This window comes from Callithrix jacchus, chromosome 7 (assembly GCF_049354715.1).
Source record: "Callithrix jacchus isolate 240 chromosome 7, calJac240_pri, whole genome shotgun sequence".
Lineage (NCBI taxonomy): Eukaryota > Metazoa > Chordata > Mammalia > Primates > Cebidae > Callithrix > Callithrix jacchus.
Window position 1 is genome coordinate 27,351,841 of NC_133508.1, and position 14,658 is coordinate 27,366,498.

The following is a 14,658-nucleotide window of genomic DNA, read 5'->3' on the forward strand; positions in this document are numbered from 1 at the left end:
GACCAAAAATAAAAAGTAAAACAAACAAACAAACCAAATCCCATTAAATGATGATATTCAACAAATTTCATCAATAAGACATTCATTAAGGAAATAATGGAATTCATAACTAAATCAATAGAATTCTATGCAGTCATTAAAAAGGATGAGGTAAAAAAAAAAAAGGATGAGGTAGGTCACCAATAAGTGGGAAAAATAGAAAACAGTGGTCCCACCTTATCCACAGCTTCACTTTCCATAGTTTCAGTTACAAGAGGTCCAAAAATAGGACAATACAGTACAATATTTTGAGGGAGAACACATTCATGTAAGTTTTATTACTTTTATTTATTTATTTTTATTTTTTGAGACGGAGTTTTACTCTTGTTGCCCAGGCTAGAGTGCAATGGCACGATTTTGGCTCAGTGCAACTTCTGCCTCCTGGGTTCAAGCGATTCTAGCCAGCCACCATGCCTGGCTAATTTTTGTATAGGCACAGTATGAGATTAACAACTCATACTGATAAAATGAGAACATTATAAAATAGAACAATTATAACAACATACTGTCCACAATTTGATGGGTAGAGGATTTGTTCTTACCATAGAGCTTAGCAACCTCAGCAACAATTTTCTTTCTATGTTGACAATGTTCACATCTTTACCTAAAGAAAGCCCTTTTTGGCTTCTTTTTGGAATATCTGAACTATCAGCATTACTACTCTTGTACTTTGGAGCCATAATGAAGTAAAATAAAGATTATACAACCACTATGATACCTTGACAGTCCATCTAATAGCTGAGATCTGATAAATAAGTGACTGACAGGAGCATGTACAGGGTGGATACATTGGACAAAGGGATGACTCATCTCCCAGGCAAGACAAGGCAGGATGAAGAAAGATGGGTGCAATTTAAAACCTATGAATTGTTTGTCTTTAGAATTTTCCATTTAATATTGTCAGACTGTGGGTGACAGAGGGTAAGAAATCACAGATAAAGACACTACTGTATATTGTTACAATTATTCTATTTTGGTTATTGGTGTTGATCTCTTACTGGGCCTAATTTATATATTAAGCTTTATCATAGGTATGTATAAATAAGAAAAAACATATAAAAGATTTGGTATTATCCATGTTAAGGTACTTACTGGGGGGTCTTACAAAGTATCCCCCAAGGATAAGGGGGGACTACTGTAGTATTTACAGTATGATAACATTACACCATATACTTAAATAACTGGTTTGCAAAAAACTTTTACTTTTCCTAAATTAGTCCAAAAGAAAAAACAAAAAAACGTGCTTACAACTGTCCTAAAAAGCTTTTTAATTTCAAAAGTTTTCTGGCTTTCCCATTAAATCTTGTACCACATTTAATATCAGTTCACATATACTCAAAAAATGAAAGATGGCTGGGTGCAGTGGTTCATGCCTGTAATCACAGCACTCTGGGAGGCCGAGGCAGGCAGATTACGAGATCAGAAGATCCAGACCATCCTGGCTAACACAATGAAACCCCATCTCTACTAAAAATACAAAAATTTAACTGGGCGTGGTGGCATGCACCTGTAGTCCCAGCTACTCAGGAGGCTGAGGCAGGAGAATCGCTTGAACTTGGGAGGTGAAGGTTGCCATGAGCCGAGATTACACCTCTGCACTCCAGCCTGGATGACAGAGCAAGACTTTGACTCAGAAAAAAAAAAAGAAAGATTGGTAATATATTAAACCATCAGGCACAAGAAGAGTATTAGATATCTTTTTTTTTGAGACGGAGTTTCGCTCTTGTTACCCAGGCTGGAGTGCAACGGCGCGATCTCAGCTCACCACAACCTCCGCCTCCTGGGTTCAGGCAATTCTCCTGCCTCAGCCTCCTGAGTAGCTGGGACTACAGGCACGCGCCACCATGCCCAACTAATTTTTGTATTTTTAGTAGAGATGGGGTTTCACCTTGTTGACCAGGATGGTCTCAATCCCTTGATCTTGTGATCCACCTGCCTCGGCCTCCCAAAGTGCTGGGATTACAGGCGTGAGCCACCGTGCCCGGCCTTAGATAGCATATCGTGAATTTTTACGTCTATAGCTTGATGCTGGATATGATATTCTTCCATAGTAGAGTTCTGTTTAGTCTTGGGTTTTTGGTACAGCAAAAAGTTGAAGCGTGGCACAGTTATGTTTCAGAGTTCCAAGATGTCTTTAGTATATCGAGCATAAAGGGTTTCCACACTTGGAGGTAACCAAATTATGAAAAGAATAAGATTTCTGTTAATAAACATACAAGTCCCAGGTCTAGAACCTACATCCTAAAGGCCCATCCATTCATGGAAAAACATTTGTATTGTGCTAAACAGAAGCTATTGGAGTTATCAAACATTTAATCCACAGATCATTTGTGAGGTCAGAAGAACCTCTGGGATTTGTAGTCAAAATACCTGTCATCCTTGCCTGACCCCTACTCCCATTAAATTCCTCAATGGAGTACAAGCTGCAGCTTAAAATTAGAAGAAAGCAACCCTCAAAGTCCACACACCCAAAACCCATCACTTCCCAGTATCTTTCCCTCTTTATACCAAGCTTTATAAAGTATTTCTCTTTTATGTCTTTTACTTAATAAATATCTTTAGCATTATATATCTGAACACTATTCTATTTTATGCTTTTATGTTTTACACTAACCTACTGAAATTTCATAACACTGTTTGAGGTAGGTACTATTATTATCTCCATTTCATAGACGAGGAAGCTGAGGTGCAATGGGTAATTTTATCATCAATCTGGCTAGGTCATGGTACTCTGACATTAAATATTTGGTCAAATACCAGTTGAAATGTCCCCATGAAAGTATTTTAGATAAGATTAATATTTAAATCAGTAGATTTTGAGTAAAGAAAATTATCCTTCATAATAATGTAGGTAGCCCTCAATAAATCAGCTTAAGGCCTTTAACAACAACGAAAAAGGGGAGCTGGACATGGTAGTTCACACTTGTAATCCCAGCACTTTGAGAGACTGAGGGAGGAGGATTGCCTGAGGCCAGGAATTCAAACCCACTTAGAAAACATAGCAAAACCCAATCTCCACAAAAATTTTTTTTAAAGTTAGCTGGGTGTGGTGATATATGCATGTTGTCCCAAGTACTTAGGACAGGAGGATCACTTGAGCCCAGATCATGGAGGCTGCAGTGAGCCATGATACAACTGCATTCCAGCCTGGGTGGCAATTTAATTTTAATTTTTTCTTAAAATTAAAAAATGAATAAACAAAAGAAAAAAGACTGAGGTCCCAGAGGAAAATGGAATTCTGTCTCCAGAATAGATCTACAACATCAACCCTTCCCTGTGTCTCCATTCTGCCAATCTACCTTGCAGATTTCAGACTTGCCACCCTCACAATCATGGAATTGATTCCTTAAAAATTTCTCTCTCTCTTATTTATTTAATAGAGACAAAGTCTTACTCTGTGGCCCATTCTGGGGTGCAGTTATGTGCAATGGCAACTCTATTAGCTAGCTGCACACTGCCATGCCAAGCTAATTTTTAATTTTAATTTTTTTGTAGAGATGGAGTCTCACTATGTTCCCCAAGTTGGTCTCGAACTCTTGGCCTCAAGTGATCCTCCTGTCTCAGCCTCTCAAAGTGCTTGAATTATAGGTGTGAGCCCAAGCCCATCTCTCTAAGTATATACACATACACATACACATACCATATGCATATGTCCTATTGGTTCTTTTTCTTTGGAGAAGTCTAACTAATATAACAGATAAATTTGCCAAGGTAGTGAGTGCAGCCAGAATTCAAAGGCAAGTTCTCTGAACCCAGACATGGTTCTCTTAAACCACTGGGTTCACTGACTGCTGAATGGTTAAAGAAACAATGTAAAAATTATTTACTCGGACTTGAGGGGACTCAAGATGGCGCTGTGAGAACAACCCAGGATTGGAGCCCGCATTGAATTAGCAAACGGTGAGTCAGTGCTGCATTTCCAGACTGATCTTTGTTGCCCACAGAACGGGGAAACTCCCAAGTATAAAAAGACACGGGACGCCAGGCAGTAGGTCTGCCTGGCGAAGCCGGCAGCCGGGGCGGCGGCGGCCGGCCCTACCCAGCAATCCCCACAGGGCGCGCTTGTCCGGGTGCCTTGTTGAACCGGCAACCTGAGACTTGAGAGGGCTGGACTTGAGACTGAACAAGACTTGCACAGTAGCCCAGCCCAGGGGATTGCAGGGACAGATCGTTTGGGATACCCAGTGGGACGAACAAAACCGCGATTTCAAACTATCCCGGGCAGACGGTCCGAGACGCTCTGTGGGGGAGGGGCGTCCACCACTACGGAGGCAACCTGCCCCAACTGATATACACGCCCACTGCTGAGGCAGCCAGCCGTTGCCGAGGCAACCCGCCCCAACTGAGATACACGCCCACTGCTGACACAGCCAGCCGTTGCCGAGGCAACCCGCCCCAACTGAGATACACGCCCACTGCTGACGCAGCCTGCCGTTGCTGAGGCAACACGCTACAACGAAGAGACTCCGCCGCAGGGCGTGGCGGAGACCACAGCAGAGCCGGCAGGAACAGCGCGAATCACACAACAGCAGGGCGGAGCCTCGGCAGCCAAACAGTGGCTAGTCTGCCTTTGAGCTGGGCAGGACACCTGATCGGACATCCAAAAATAAAGCCCAAACCCCTCAACACAGAGCATTTGAGAAAAAAAAAGGGTTGTTTAATGAGCTGTGTTGCAGCAGAATCAAACATAGCAGCCTAACAGCCCTGAATGAACAACAGAGTGCACAGCTCAGCAATTAAACCCCTATAAAGTACAAACTGTCTCCTCAAGCAGCTCCCTGACCCCTCTATATCCAAAAGACTGTCATTAGGCAGGCATCATCCTGGGACAAAGAGAGCAGAAAAAGAAACTGGTAGCATCCCTCGCTGTGCCACGGCTACTAGAGGTGCACCCCAGACAAGCAGGGTCTGGAGCGGACCTCAACAGTCGTACAGTGAAGGGGCTAGACTGGTAGAAGGAAAACCAAGCAACAGAATTACTTCATCATCAACATTCTGGGTGTCCACTCAGAGACCCAATCGAAAAGTCAGCAACTACGCAGACGACCAGCGGGACAAATCCACAAAGATGGGAAGAAACCAGCGCAAAAAGGAGGAAAACACCCGAAACCAGAACACATCGCCTCCTAGAAAGGACCAAGACTCCTCACCAGCAAGGGAACAAAGCTGGACGGAGAATGACTGTGAGGAAATGATGGAATTAGACTTCAGAAGATGGATAATGAGAAACTTTTGTGAGCTAAAAGATCATGTATTAAATCAATGCAAAGAACCTAAGAACTTTGAAAAAAGATTTGAAAAAAGATTCGAGGAAATGATAACAAGAATGGATACCTTAGAGAGGAATATGAATGAATTAAAGGAGCTGAAAAACACAATACGAGAACTTCGCGAAGCAAACGCAAGTTTCAATAGCCGAATTGACCAAGCAGAAGAAAGAATATCTGAAGTCGAAGACCAACTCAATGAAATAAAACGAGAAACCAAGATCAGAGAAAAAAGCGCAAAAAGGAATGAACAAAGTCTCCAAGAAATGTGGGACTACGTGAAAAGACCTAACCTACGTTTGATAGGTGTACCAGAAGGGGACGAAGAGAATGAATCCCAGCTGGAAAATACTCTTCAGGACATCATCCAGGAAAATTTCCCCCACCTAGCAAGACAAGCCAACACTCAATTGCAGGAAATACAGAGAACACCACAAAGATATTCCGCAAGAAGAGCAACCCCAAGGCACATAATCGTCAGATTCAACAGGGTTGAAATAAAGGAGAGAATACTAAGGGCAGCCAGAGAGAAAGGTCAGGTCACCCACAAGGGAAGCCCATCAGACTCACAGCAGATCTCTCGGCAGAAACACCACAAGCCAGAAGAGAGTGGGGGCCAATATTCAACATTCTTAAAGAAAAGAACTTTCAACCCAGAATTTCATATCCAGCCAAACTGAGCTTCAGAAGTGAAGGAAGAATAAAATCCTTTGCGAACAAGCAAGTACTCAGAGATTTTGTCACCACCAGGCCTGCTTTACAAGAGCTCCTAAAAGAGGCAATACACATAGAAAGGATCAATCAGTACCAGCCATTCCAAAATCACACTGAATGCTAAAGAGCTTCAACATAATGAAGAATCTACAACAACTAACAGGCAAAACAGCCACTTAGAATCAAAATGGCAGTATCAAATTCACACATAACAATATTAACCCTAAATGTAAATGGACTAAATGCACCAATCAAAAGACACAGACTGGCAAATTGGATAAAAATCCAAAACCCATCAGTGTGCTGTATCCAGGAAACCCATCTCACATGCAAGGATACACAAAGGCTCAAAATAAAGGGATGGAGGAAGATTTACCAAGCTAATGGAAAGCAAAAAAAAGCAGGAGTTGCAATTCTCATCTCTGATAAAATAGACTTTAAAGCAACAAAGATCAAAAGAGACAAAGAAGGCCATTACATAATGGTAAAAGGATCGATACAACAAGAAGAGCTAACAATCCTAAACATATATGGACCCAACACAGGAGCACCCAGATACATAAGGCAAGTTCTTAATGACTTACAGAAGGACTTAGACTCCCACACAATAATAGTGGGAGACTTTAACACTCCACTGTCAATACTAGACAGATCAACCAGACAGAAAATCAACAAGGATACCCAGGGCTTGAACTCAGACCTGGAGCAAGCAAACCTGGTGGACATTTACAGAACTCTCCACCCCAAATCCACAGAATACACATTCTTCTCAGCACCACATCACACCTACTCTAAAATTGACCACATAATTGGAAGTAAAGCACTGCTCAACAAATGCAAAACAACTGAAATCATAACAAACAGCCTCTCAGACCATAGTGCAATCAAGTTAGAACTCAGAATTCAGAAACCGACCCAGAACCGCACAGCTTCATGGAAACTGAACAACTGGCTCTTGAATGTTGACTGGGTAAACAACGAAATGAAGGCAGAAATAAAGAAGTTCTTCGAAACCAATGAGAATGAAGACACAACGTGCCAGAACCTCTGGGACACATTTAAAGCAGTCTCTAGAGGAAAGTATATAGCAATAAGTGCCCATATGAGGAGAATGGAGAGATCCAAAATTGACACCCTATCATCAAAATTGAAAGAGCTAGAGGAGCAAGATCAAAAAAACTCAAAACCCAGCAGAAGACAAGAAATTACTAAGATCAGAGCTGAGCTGAAGGAGATTGAGACACGAAAAACCCTTCAAAAAATCAATAAATCCAAGAGCTGGTTTTTTGAAAAGATCAACTAAATAGACAGACCACTAGCCAGATTGATTAAAAATAAAAGAGAGAACAACCAAATAGATGCAATAAAAAATGATAAAGGGGAAATCACCACAGATTCCACAGAAATTCAAACCATCATCAGAGAATATTACAAACAACTATATGCGCATAAACTAGTAAACCTGGAAGAAATGGATAAATTCCTGGACTCCTGTGTCCTCCCAAGCCTAAACCAGGAGGAAGCTGAAACTATGAATAGACCAATAACAAGGTCTGAAGTTGAGGCAGCAATTAAGAGCCTACCTCACAAAAAAAGCCCAGGTCCAGATGGGTTCACAGCCGAATTCTACCAGACACACAAGGAGGAGCTGGTACCATTCCTTCTAAAACTATTTCAAACAATCCAAAAAGAAGGAATCCTTCCCAAATCATTTTATGAGACCAACATCATCCTGATACCAAAACCCGGCAGAGACCCAACGAGAAAAGAAAACTTCAGGCCAATATCCATGATGAACATAGATGCAAAAATCTTCAATAAAATATTGGCAAGCCGATTGCAACAGCAAATCAAAAAACTTATTCATCATGATCAAGTAGGATTCATCCCAGGGATGCAAGGCTGGTTCAACATACGCAAGTCTATCAACGTAATTCACCACATAAACAGAACCAAAAACAAAAACCACATGATTATCTCAATTGACGCAGAGAAGGCATTTGACAAAATTCAACAGCCCTTTATGCTAAAAACCCTCAATAAACTCGGTATCGATGGAACGTATCTCAAAGTAATAAAAGCTATTTATGACAAACCAACAGCCAATATCATACTGAATGGGCAAAAACTGGAAGCATTCCCTTTGAAATCTGGTACTAGACAAGGATGCCCTCTCTCACCACTCCTATTCAATATAGTACTGGAAGTTCTAGCCAGAGCAATCAGGCAAGAAAAAGAAATAAAGGGTATTCAAATAGGAAAGGTGGAAGCCAAATTGTCTCTATTTGCAGACGACATGATAGTATACCTAGAAGACCCCATCGCCTCAGCCCAAAAACTCCTGAAACTGATAAACAACTTCAGCAAAGTCTCAGGATATAAAATCAATGTGCAAAAATCACAAGCATTCGTCTACACCAATAACAGACTTAAAGAAAGCCAAATCAAGAGCGAACTGCCATTCGCAATTGCTACAAAAAGAATAAAATACCTTGGAATACAACTCACAAGGAACGTAAGGGACCTCTTCAAGGAGAACTACAAACCACTGCTCAACGAAATCAGAGAGGACACAAACAGATGGAGAAACATTCCATGTTCATGGTTAGGAAGAATTAATATCGTGAAAATGGCTATACTGCCCAAAGTAATTTACAGAATCAACGCTATCCCCATCAAGCTACCATTGACTTTCTTCATAGAACTGGAAAAAACCACCATGAACTTCATATGGAACCAAAAGAGAGCCCGCATAGCCAAGTCAATTCTAAGCAAAAAGAACACAGCGGGGGGCATCACACTACCGGATTTCAAACTATACTACAAGGCTACAGTAATCAAAACAGCATGGTACTGGTACCAAAACAGAGATATAGACCAATGGAACAAAACAGAGGCACCGGAGGCAACACAACATACATACAACTATACAATCTTTGATAAACCTGACAAAAACAAGCAATGGGGCAAGGATTCCATGTTTAACAAATGGTGTTGGGAAAACTGGCTAGCCATGTGCAGAAAGCAGAAACTGGACCCCTTCCTGACACCTTACACTAAAATTAACTCCAGATGGATTAAAGACTTAAACATAAGACCTGGCACCATAAAAACCCTAGAAGGAAATCTAGGCAAAACTATCCAGGAGGAGTAGGCAAGGACTTCATGAACAAAACACCAAGAGCATTGGCAACAAAAGCCAAAATAGACAAATGGGACCTAATGAAACTCCACAGCTTCTGCACGGCAAAAGAAACAGTCACTAGAGTGGATCGGCAACCAACAGAATGGGAAAAAATTTTCGCAGTCTACCCATCTGACAAAGGGCTCATATCCAGAATTTACAAACAACTCAAGCAGATTTACAGGAAAAAAACAAACAAGCCCATTCAAAAGTGGGCAAAGGATATGAACAGATACTTTACAAAAGAAGACATATATGAAGCATATGAAAAAATGCTCATCGTCACTGGTCATCAGAGAGATGCAAATCAAAACCACATTGAGATACCATCTCACACCAGTTAGAATGGCGATCATTAAAAAATCTGGAGACAACAGATGCTGGAGAGGATGTGGAGAAAAAGGAACACTTTTACACTGTTGGTGGGAGTGTAAATTAGTTCAACCATTGTGGAAGACAGTGTGGCGATTCCTCAAGGCCTTAGAAATAGAAATTCCATTTGACCCAGCAATCCCATTACTGGGTATATATCCAAAAGACTATAAATCGTTCTACTATAAGGACACATGTACACGAATGTTCATTGCAGCACTGTTTACAATAGCAAAGACCTGGAATCAACCCAAATGCCCATTGATAATAGACTGGATTGGAAAAATGTGGCACATATACACCATGGAATATTATGCAGCAATCAGAAATGATGAGTTTGTGTCGTTTGTAGGGACATGGATGAATCTGGAAAACATCATCCTCAGCAAACTGACACAAGAACAGAAAATGAAACACCGCATATTCTCACTCATAGGTGGGTGATGAAAAATGAGAACAAATGGACACAGAAAGGGGAGTAATAAACACTGGGGTCTATTGGGGGGAAAAGGGGAGGGCCAGTGGGAGGGGGAGGTGGGGAGGGATAGCCTGGGGAGAAATGCCAAATGTGGGTGAAGGGGAGAAGAAAAGCAAAGCACACTGCCATGTGTGTACCTACGCAACTGTCTTGCATGCTCTGCTCATGTACCCCAAAACCTATAATCCAATAAAAAATTAAAAAAAAAAAAAAATTATTTACTCACCAAGTAGACATTGTTTGCAGACTGCAGTGAATAATACAAATGGACGATGAATGGGCTTTTGCTTAGTGCCAGTGCATCTCTCTCAGCTTGTACCTGATGAGTCATATTTTTGTTGATCAGGTCTGCTTTTTTAACAACCTGTAATAGATAAAATAAAATAAATGTGATATCATGTTATTTTATTTTGAGACAGAGTTTCACTGTGTCACCCAGGCTGAGTGCAGCCTTGATTCCCCGGGCTCAAACAATCCTCCTGCCTTAGCCTCCCAAGTAGCTGGGACTATCAGTGAACACCAGTACATCTGGCTAATTTTTTTTTTGGGACAAGGTCTCACCATGTTGCCCAGGCTGGCCTAAAATGAGTCTCAAGCAATACTCCTGTCTTGGCCTCCCAAAGTGCTGGGATTACAGGTGTGAGCCACAGTTCCCTGCCTCTTTTTTTCAGTTACAGAATGATCTTAGGTTTCAAAGTTGCCATCATGAAAATGGTAACATAGAGAGCACATAAAGATGTCATGTGGACCTTACACTGCTATCAGGAAACCGTGTACAAAAAAAGTAGTTAAGATTAAAAAAAAAAAAATCTTCAAGATAGAATTTCTTATCTTGGCATTCAATGGCAGAAGACAGTCTCTTTTGAGAAGGAAAAAAAAATTAAACAAATGCTCCCTGACTGCTCTGCATGTTAATAGAAAAAATTTCTGTTCCACTGTTCTGATAACAAAGTCAAAAGACTCTTACATTCCTCATAAGCCCGCAGATAACTAGGAACCTGGGCATGGAGTAACTATTTAATTTTTTATTTTTAACTTCTGATTATTTGATAGACAGGAACAGAATCAAAAAGAAAAATAATGTTGAAAGTTTGCCTAGAAAAAAAACTTAAGCTACAATGATTAGAACTACTGAAACCTAACACTAATAACAAAATAGAAATAAAACTAATAATAAATAAAAATAATGTTGGAACACTAAACTAAATAGTAACACTGGGATCAATTCTCAGGAGTGCTATAAGAAAAATAGGCACATTTCTTTATATACATATATATATATTTTTTAAAAAGACAAGGTTTCACCATGTTTGTCAGGCTGGTCTTGAACTCTCGACCTCAGGTGATCCTCCCACCTTGGCCTCCAAAGTACTTGGATTACAGGCATGAGCCACCATGCCCAACCAGGCATATTTCTTTCAATGATTTATTAGAGCACTTAATAAAATCATTACTACATGGTAAATTCCTGCCTTAACTCCTTTCTTTAAGGAAGCCAAGGGAAATTGAAAAAGCAAGCCAGTAACATGATTTTTCCTATCATTCTACTGGCTATGAGGACATGATTGTTTTCTTCCCCATTGTTCTCCAGTTCCTAGGCACAAAGAGCGTGGGTGCTAAGCAAATACTGATAGAACCAATGGATAGCTGTTTTCATTACAACAACTGATCATGATTAAGTACTGTAGAAGGAAAAGCAAAACTCTCAGGAACATATAAAATAACCAATTCAATGAGATGGGTCTGACAGATCAGGGAAGGTTTGAAGGGGAGCTAAGATGAATCTTAATACATGAATCAAACAGGTGGAGGCTGGGCATGTTGGCTCACGCCTGTAATCCTAGCACTTTGGGAGGCCAAGGTGGGCAGATCACGAGGTCCGGAGTTCGAGACCAGCCTGACAAACATGGCGAAACCCTGACTCTACTAAAAATACAAACATTAGCCAGGCATGGTGGCATGCACGTGTAATCTCAGCTGCTTGGCAGGCTGAGGCAAGAGAATGTCTTGAATATGGGAGGCGGAGATTGCAGTGAGCTGAGATCTGCTACTGCACTCCAGCCTTGGTGACAGAGCAAGACTCCATCTCACACACACACAAAAAAATAGGTGAAGGGCGGAAAAGGGTGGAAGAAAAGCACTTAAGAAGGAACCAGCATAAACATAAGCACAGAAGCAAGAAAATGCACAGCATTGAGGGACTAGCCAATTGTCTGCCGCAGCTAAAAGACAGGGTATGAGGATGATACAGTGGAAATACAGAACCAAAACTATGGACATGACTGCTTTTCTAAGGAGTTTGAACTCCTTTGAATGTGTAAAGAATAAGTTTACGTGTAAAGAATGAATGAAAAAACAAAGATAATGATTCTAGTTAGGAGGCTCTTCCAACAGACTACATATGGAAATAAAGCATGATAAACCTCAGAAACATCATGACAAATGAAAAAAACCAGATGCAGAAGATCACTTATTGTATGATTCCATTTATATGAAAGGTCTGGAAATGGGAAACCTATAAAGATATAAAGTAGATTAGTAGTTATCTGGGGCTAGGGGTATTAATGGGGTAGACACTGTAAACGAGCAGAAGAGGTCTTCCAACAATGGAAATATTCTAAAATTGGACTGTGGTGATGGTTAGACAACTATTTAATTTACTAAAGCCACTGAATTGTACCTTTTTTTTTTTTTCCAAGATAGAGCATCGCCCTGTCTCCCAGGCTAGAGTACAGTGGCGTGATCTCGACTCACTGCAAACTCCACCTCCAGAGTTCAAGCCATTCTCCTACCTCAGACTTCTGAATAGCTGAGAATACAAGTACACTCCACCATCCAGCTAATTTTTCTATTTTTAGTAGATACGGGGTTTCGCCATGTTGGCCAGGCTGGTCTTGAACTCCTGACCTCAGATAATCAGCCCACTCCGGCCTCCCAAAGTGCAGGATTACAGGCTACACAAGTGAGCCACTCTGCCTGGCCTTTTTAAAATGTAATTTAATTTAACTTAATTTTTTTGAGACGGAGTCCTGCTCTGTCACCCAGGCTGTAATATACTGGTGCAATCTCAGCTCACTGCAACCTCTGCCTCCCGGGTTCAAGTGATTCTCTTGCCTCAACCTCCTGACTAGCTGGGATTACAGGGAGGCACCACCACACCTGGCTAATTTTTGTATTTTTAGTAGAGATGGGATTTCACCATGTTGGCCTGGCTGGTCTCGAACTCCTGACCTCAGGTGATCCACCCACCTTGGCCTCCCAAAGTGCTGGGATTACAGGGATTAGCCACTGTACCCGGCCAGTACCTTTATAAGTAAACAAATAGGGGGAAAAGTGAAAGCCTGTACTTGGACAGGGACTTGGGGATGGAAATACAACTATTTAACTTACTAAAGAATTAAAAAGGTTAAAAAGAATGACTAAAGGAGATGAAAGTTGACAGGAACACTGAGAGATATATAGAAATGAAATAAAGTTAAAATGTGGTGAAACCACGTCTCTACTAAAAAAAAAACACAAAAATCAGCCGGGCGTGGTGGAGCGCGCCTGTAATACAAGATATTTGGGAGCCTGAGACAGGAGAATCGCTTGAACCCAGGAGGCAGAGGTTCCAGGAAGCCAAGAAGGTGCCACTGCACTTTAGTCTGGGCGACAGAGCAACACTCCGTCTTAAAAAAGAATTATTAAAGACATCAGAAAATAGCTCATCTTCCTCCTGGTTAAGAGTTAAACTTAAAAAGACATCAGTGCCTACAAACTTACCACTCTTCTATGGTAGAAAAATTTCGGCGATTCTGCACGTCAAAGCAAACAAACAAGGTAAACAAAACCACGAATTACTAAAAACCTTTGGATTTAGAAACCTGGCTCAAGTCTGGTTGAGACTACGAATCAGGGCGTTGGATTTAAGTTCATGTTGAGCTAAGGCCGATGTAATCACCTCGGTCAAGTCCGTTTGCCTTTGGCCTCAGTTTCCTCATTTGCTAACGCTGAGCAGGGAGAAGGGGTCAAAGTCAAACTTTGCTGTTCTCACTGGGCATCCAAGATATGGAGGGAAGGGCAGAGCAGAGGCGAGATACCCGACCCGACCGCTGATGTCGTCCCCAAAAGAAGTCGGCTCGCAGGGCTCTGCAGGCTTCAGCAAGTCGGGCCACCCAGACTCCCCGATCCAGCAGCCCCGGGGTCTGCCCACGACGAGAGGGCAGGAAGGAGGGCCGAAGGGCCTGACCCCTTCCTTTGCTCCTCCTTGACTTCCTACCTTTACTGCATACAATTTGCCGCCTTTCTGCCCCAGATACACTTTCCCGAAGGCGCCCCGGCTAATGGGCTTCACTATTTTGAATTCCTCAATGGAGGGCGGTCTTGGCACCGGGATCCTATTCACCCCATCCTCGGTAGCCGCGCCTCCTCCAGCATCCTTCTCGCTCCCTGCGGTGGGCTCCATCGCTGGACAGCCTACAGCGAACCCGCAGCCACCGCCTCTCTGCCAGCAGCCACTCCCGCCAACTGGGTTCAAAGTGAGGCTCCGCCCACGCCGCGCAGCCGTGACGTCACCGCGCCGCTGCGTCACTCCTCGTCACCTCCCCTCAACAGAGGCGGCAGGG

General features: G+C 42.0%; 1 protein-coding gene across 5 annotated transcripts in view; it reads right to left on the reverse strand.

The window, feature by feature from the left end:
- The window catches only part of MASTL (microtubule associated serine/threonine kinase like), a 54,658-nt gene extending 40,096 nt beyond the window's left edge, over nt 1-14,562 (reverse strand). For all 5 annotated transcript variants that reach the window (XM_035252856.3, XM_078329642.1, XM_035252854.3 and 2 more), the window contains exons 1-2: nt 14,313-14,562; nt 10,281-10,418 (exon numbers count right to left, since the gene is read on the reverse strand). In XM_035252856.3, coding sequence (XP_035108747.3) covers nt 10,281-10,418; nt 14,313-14,498 — 324 coding nt within the window. In that variant the 5' untranslated portion in view covers nt 14,499-14,562. The remainder of the gene's footprint in view (nt 1-10,280; nt 10,419-14,312) is intronic.
- Between the last annotated feature and the right edge of the window lie 96 nt (nt 14,563-14,658).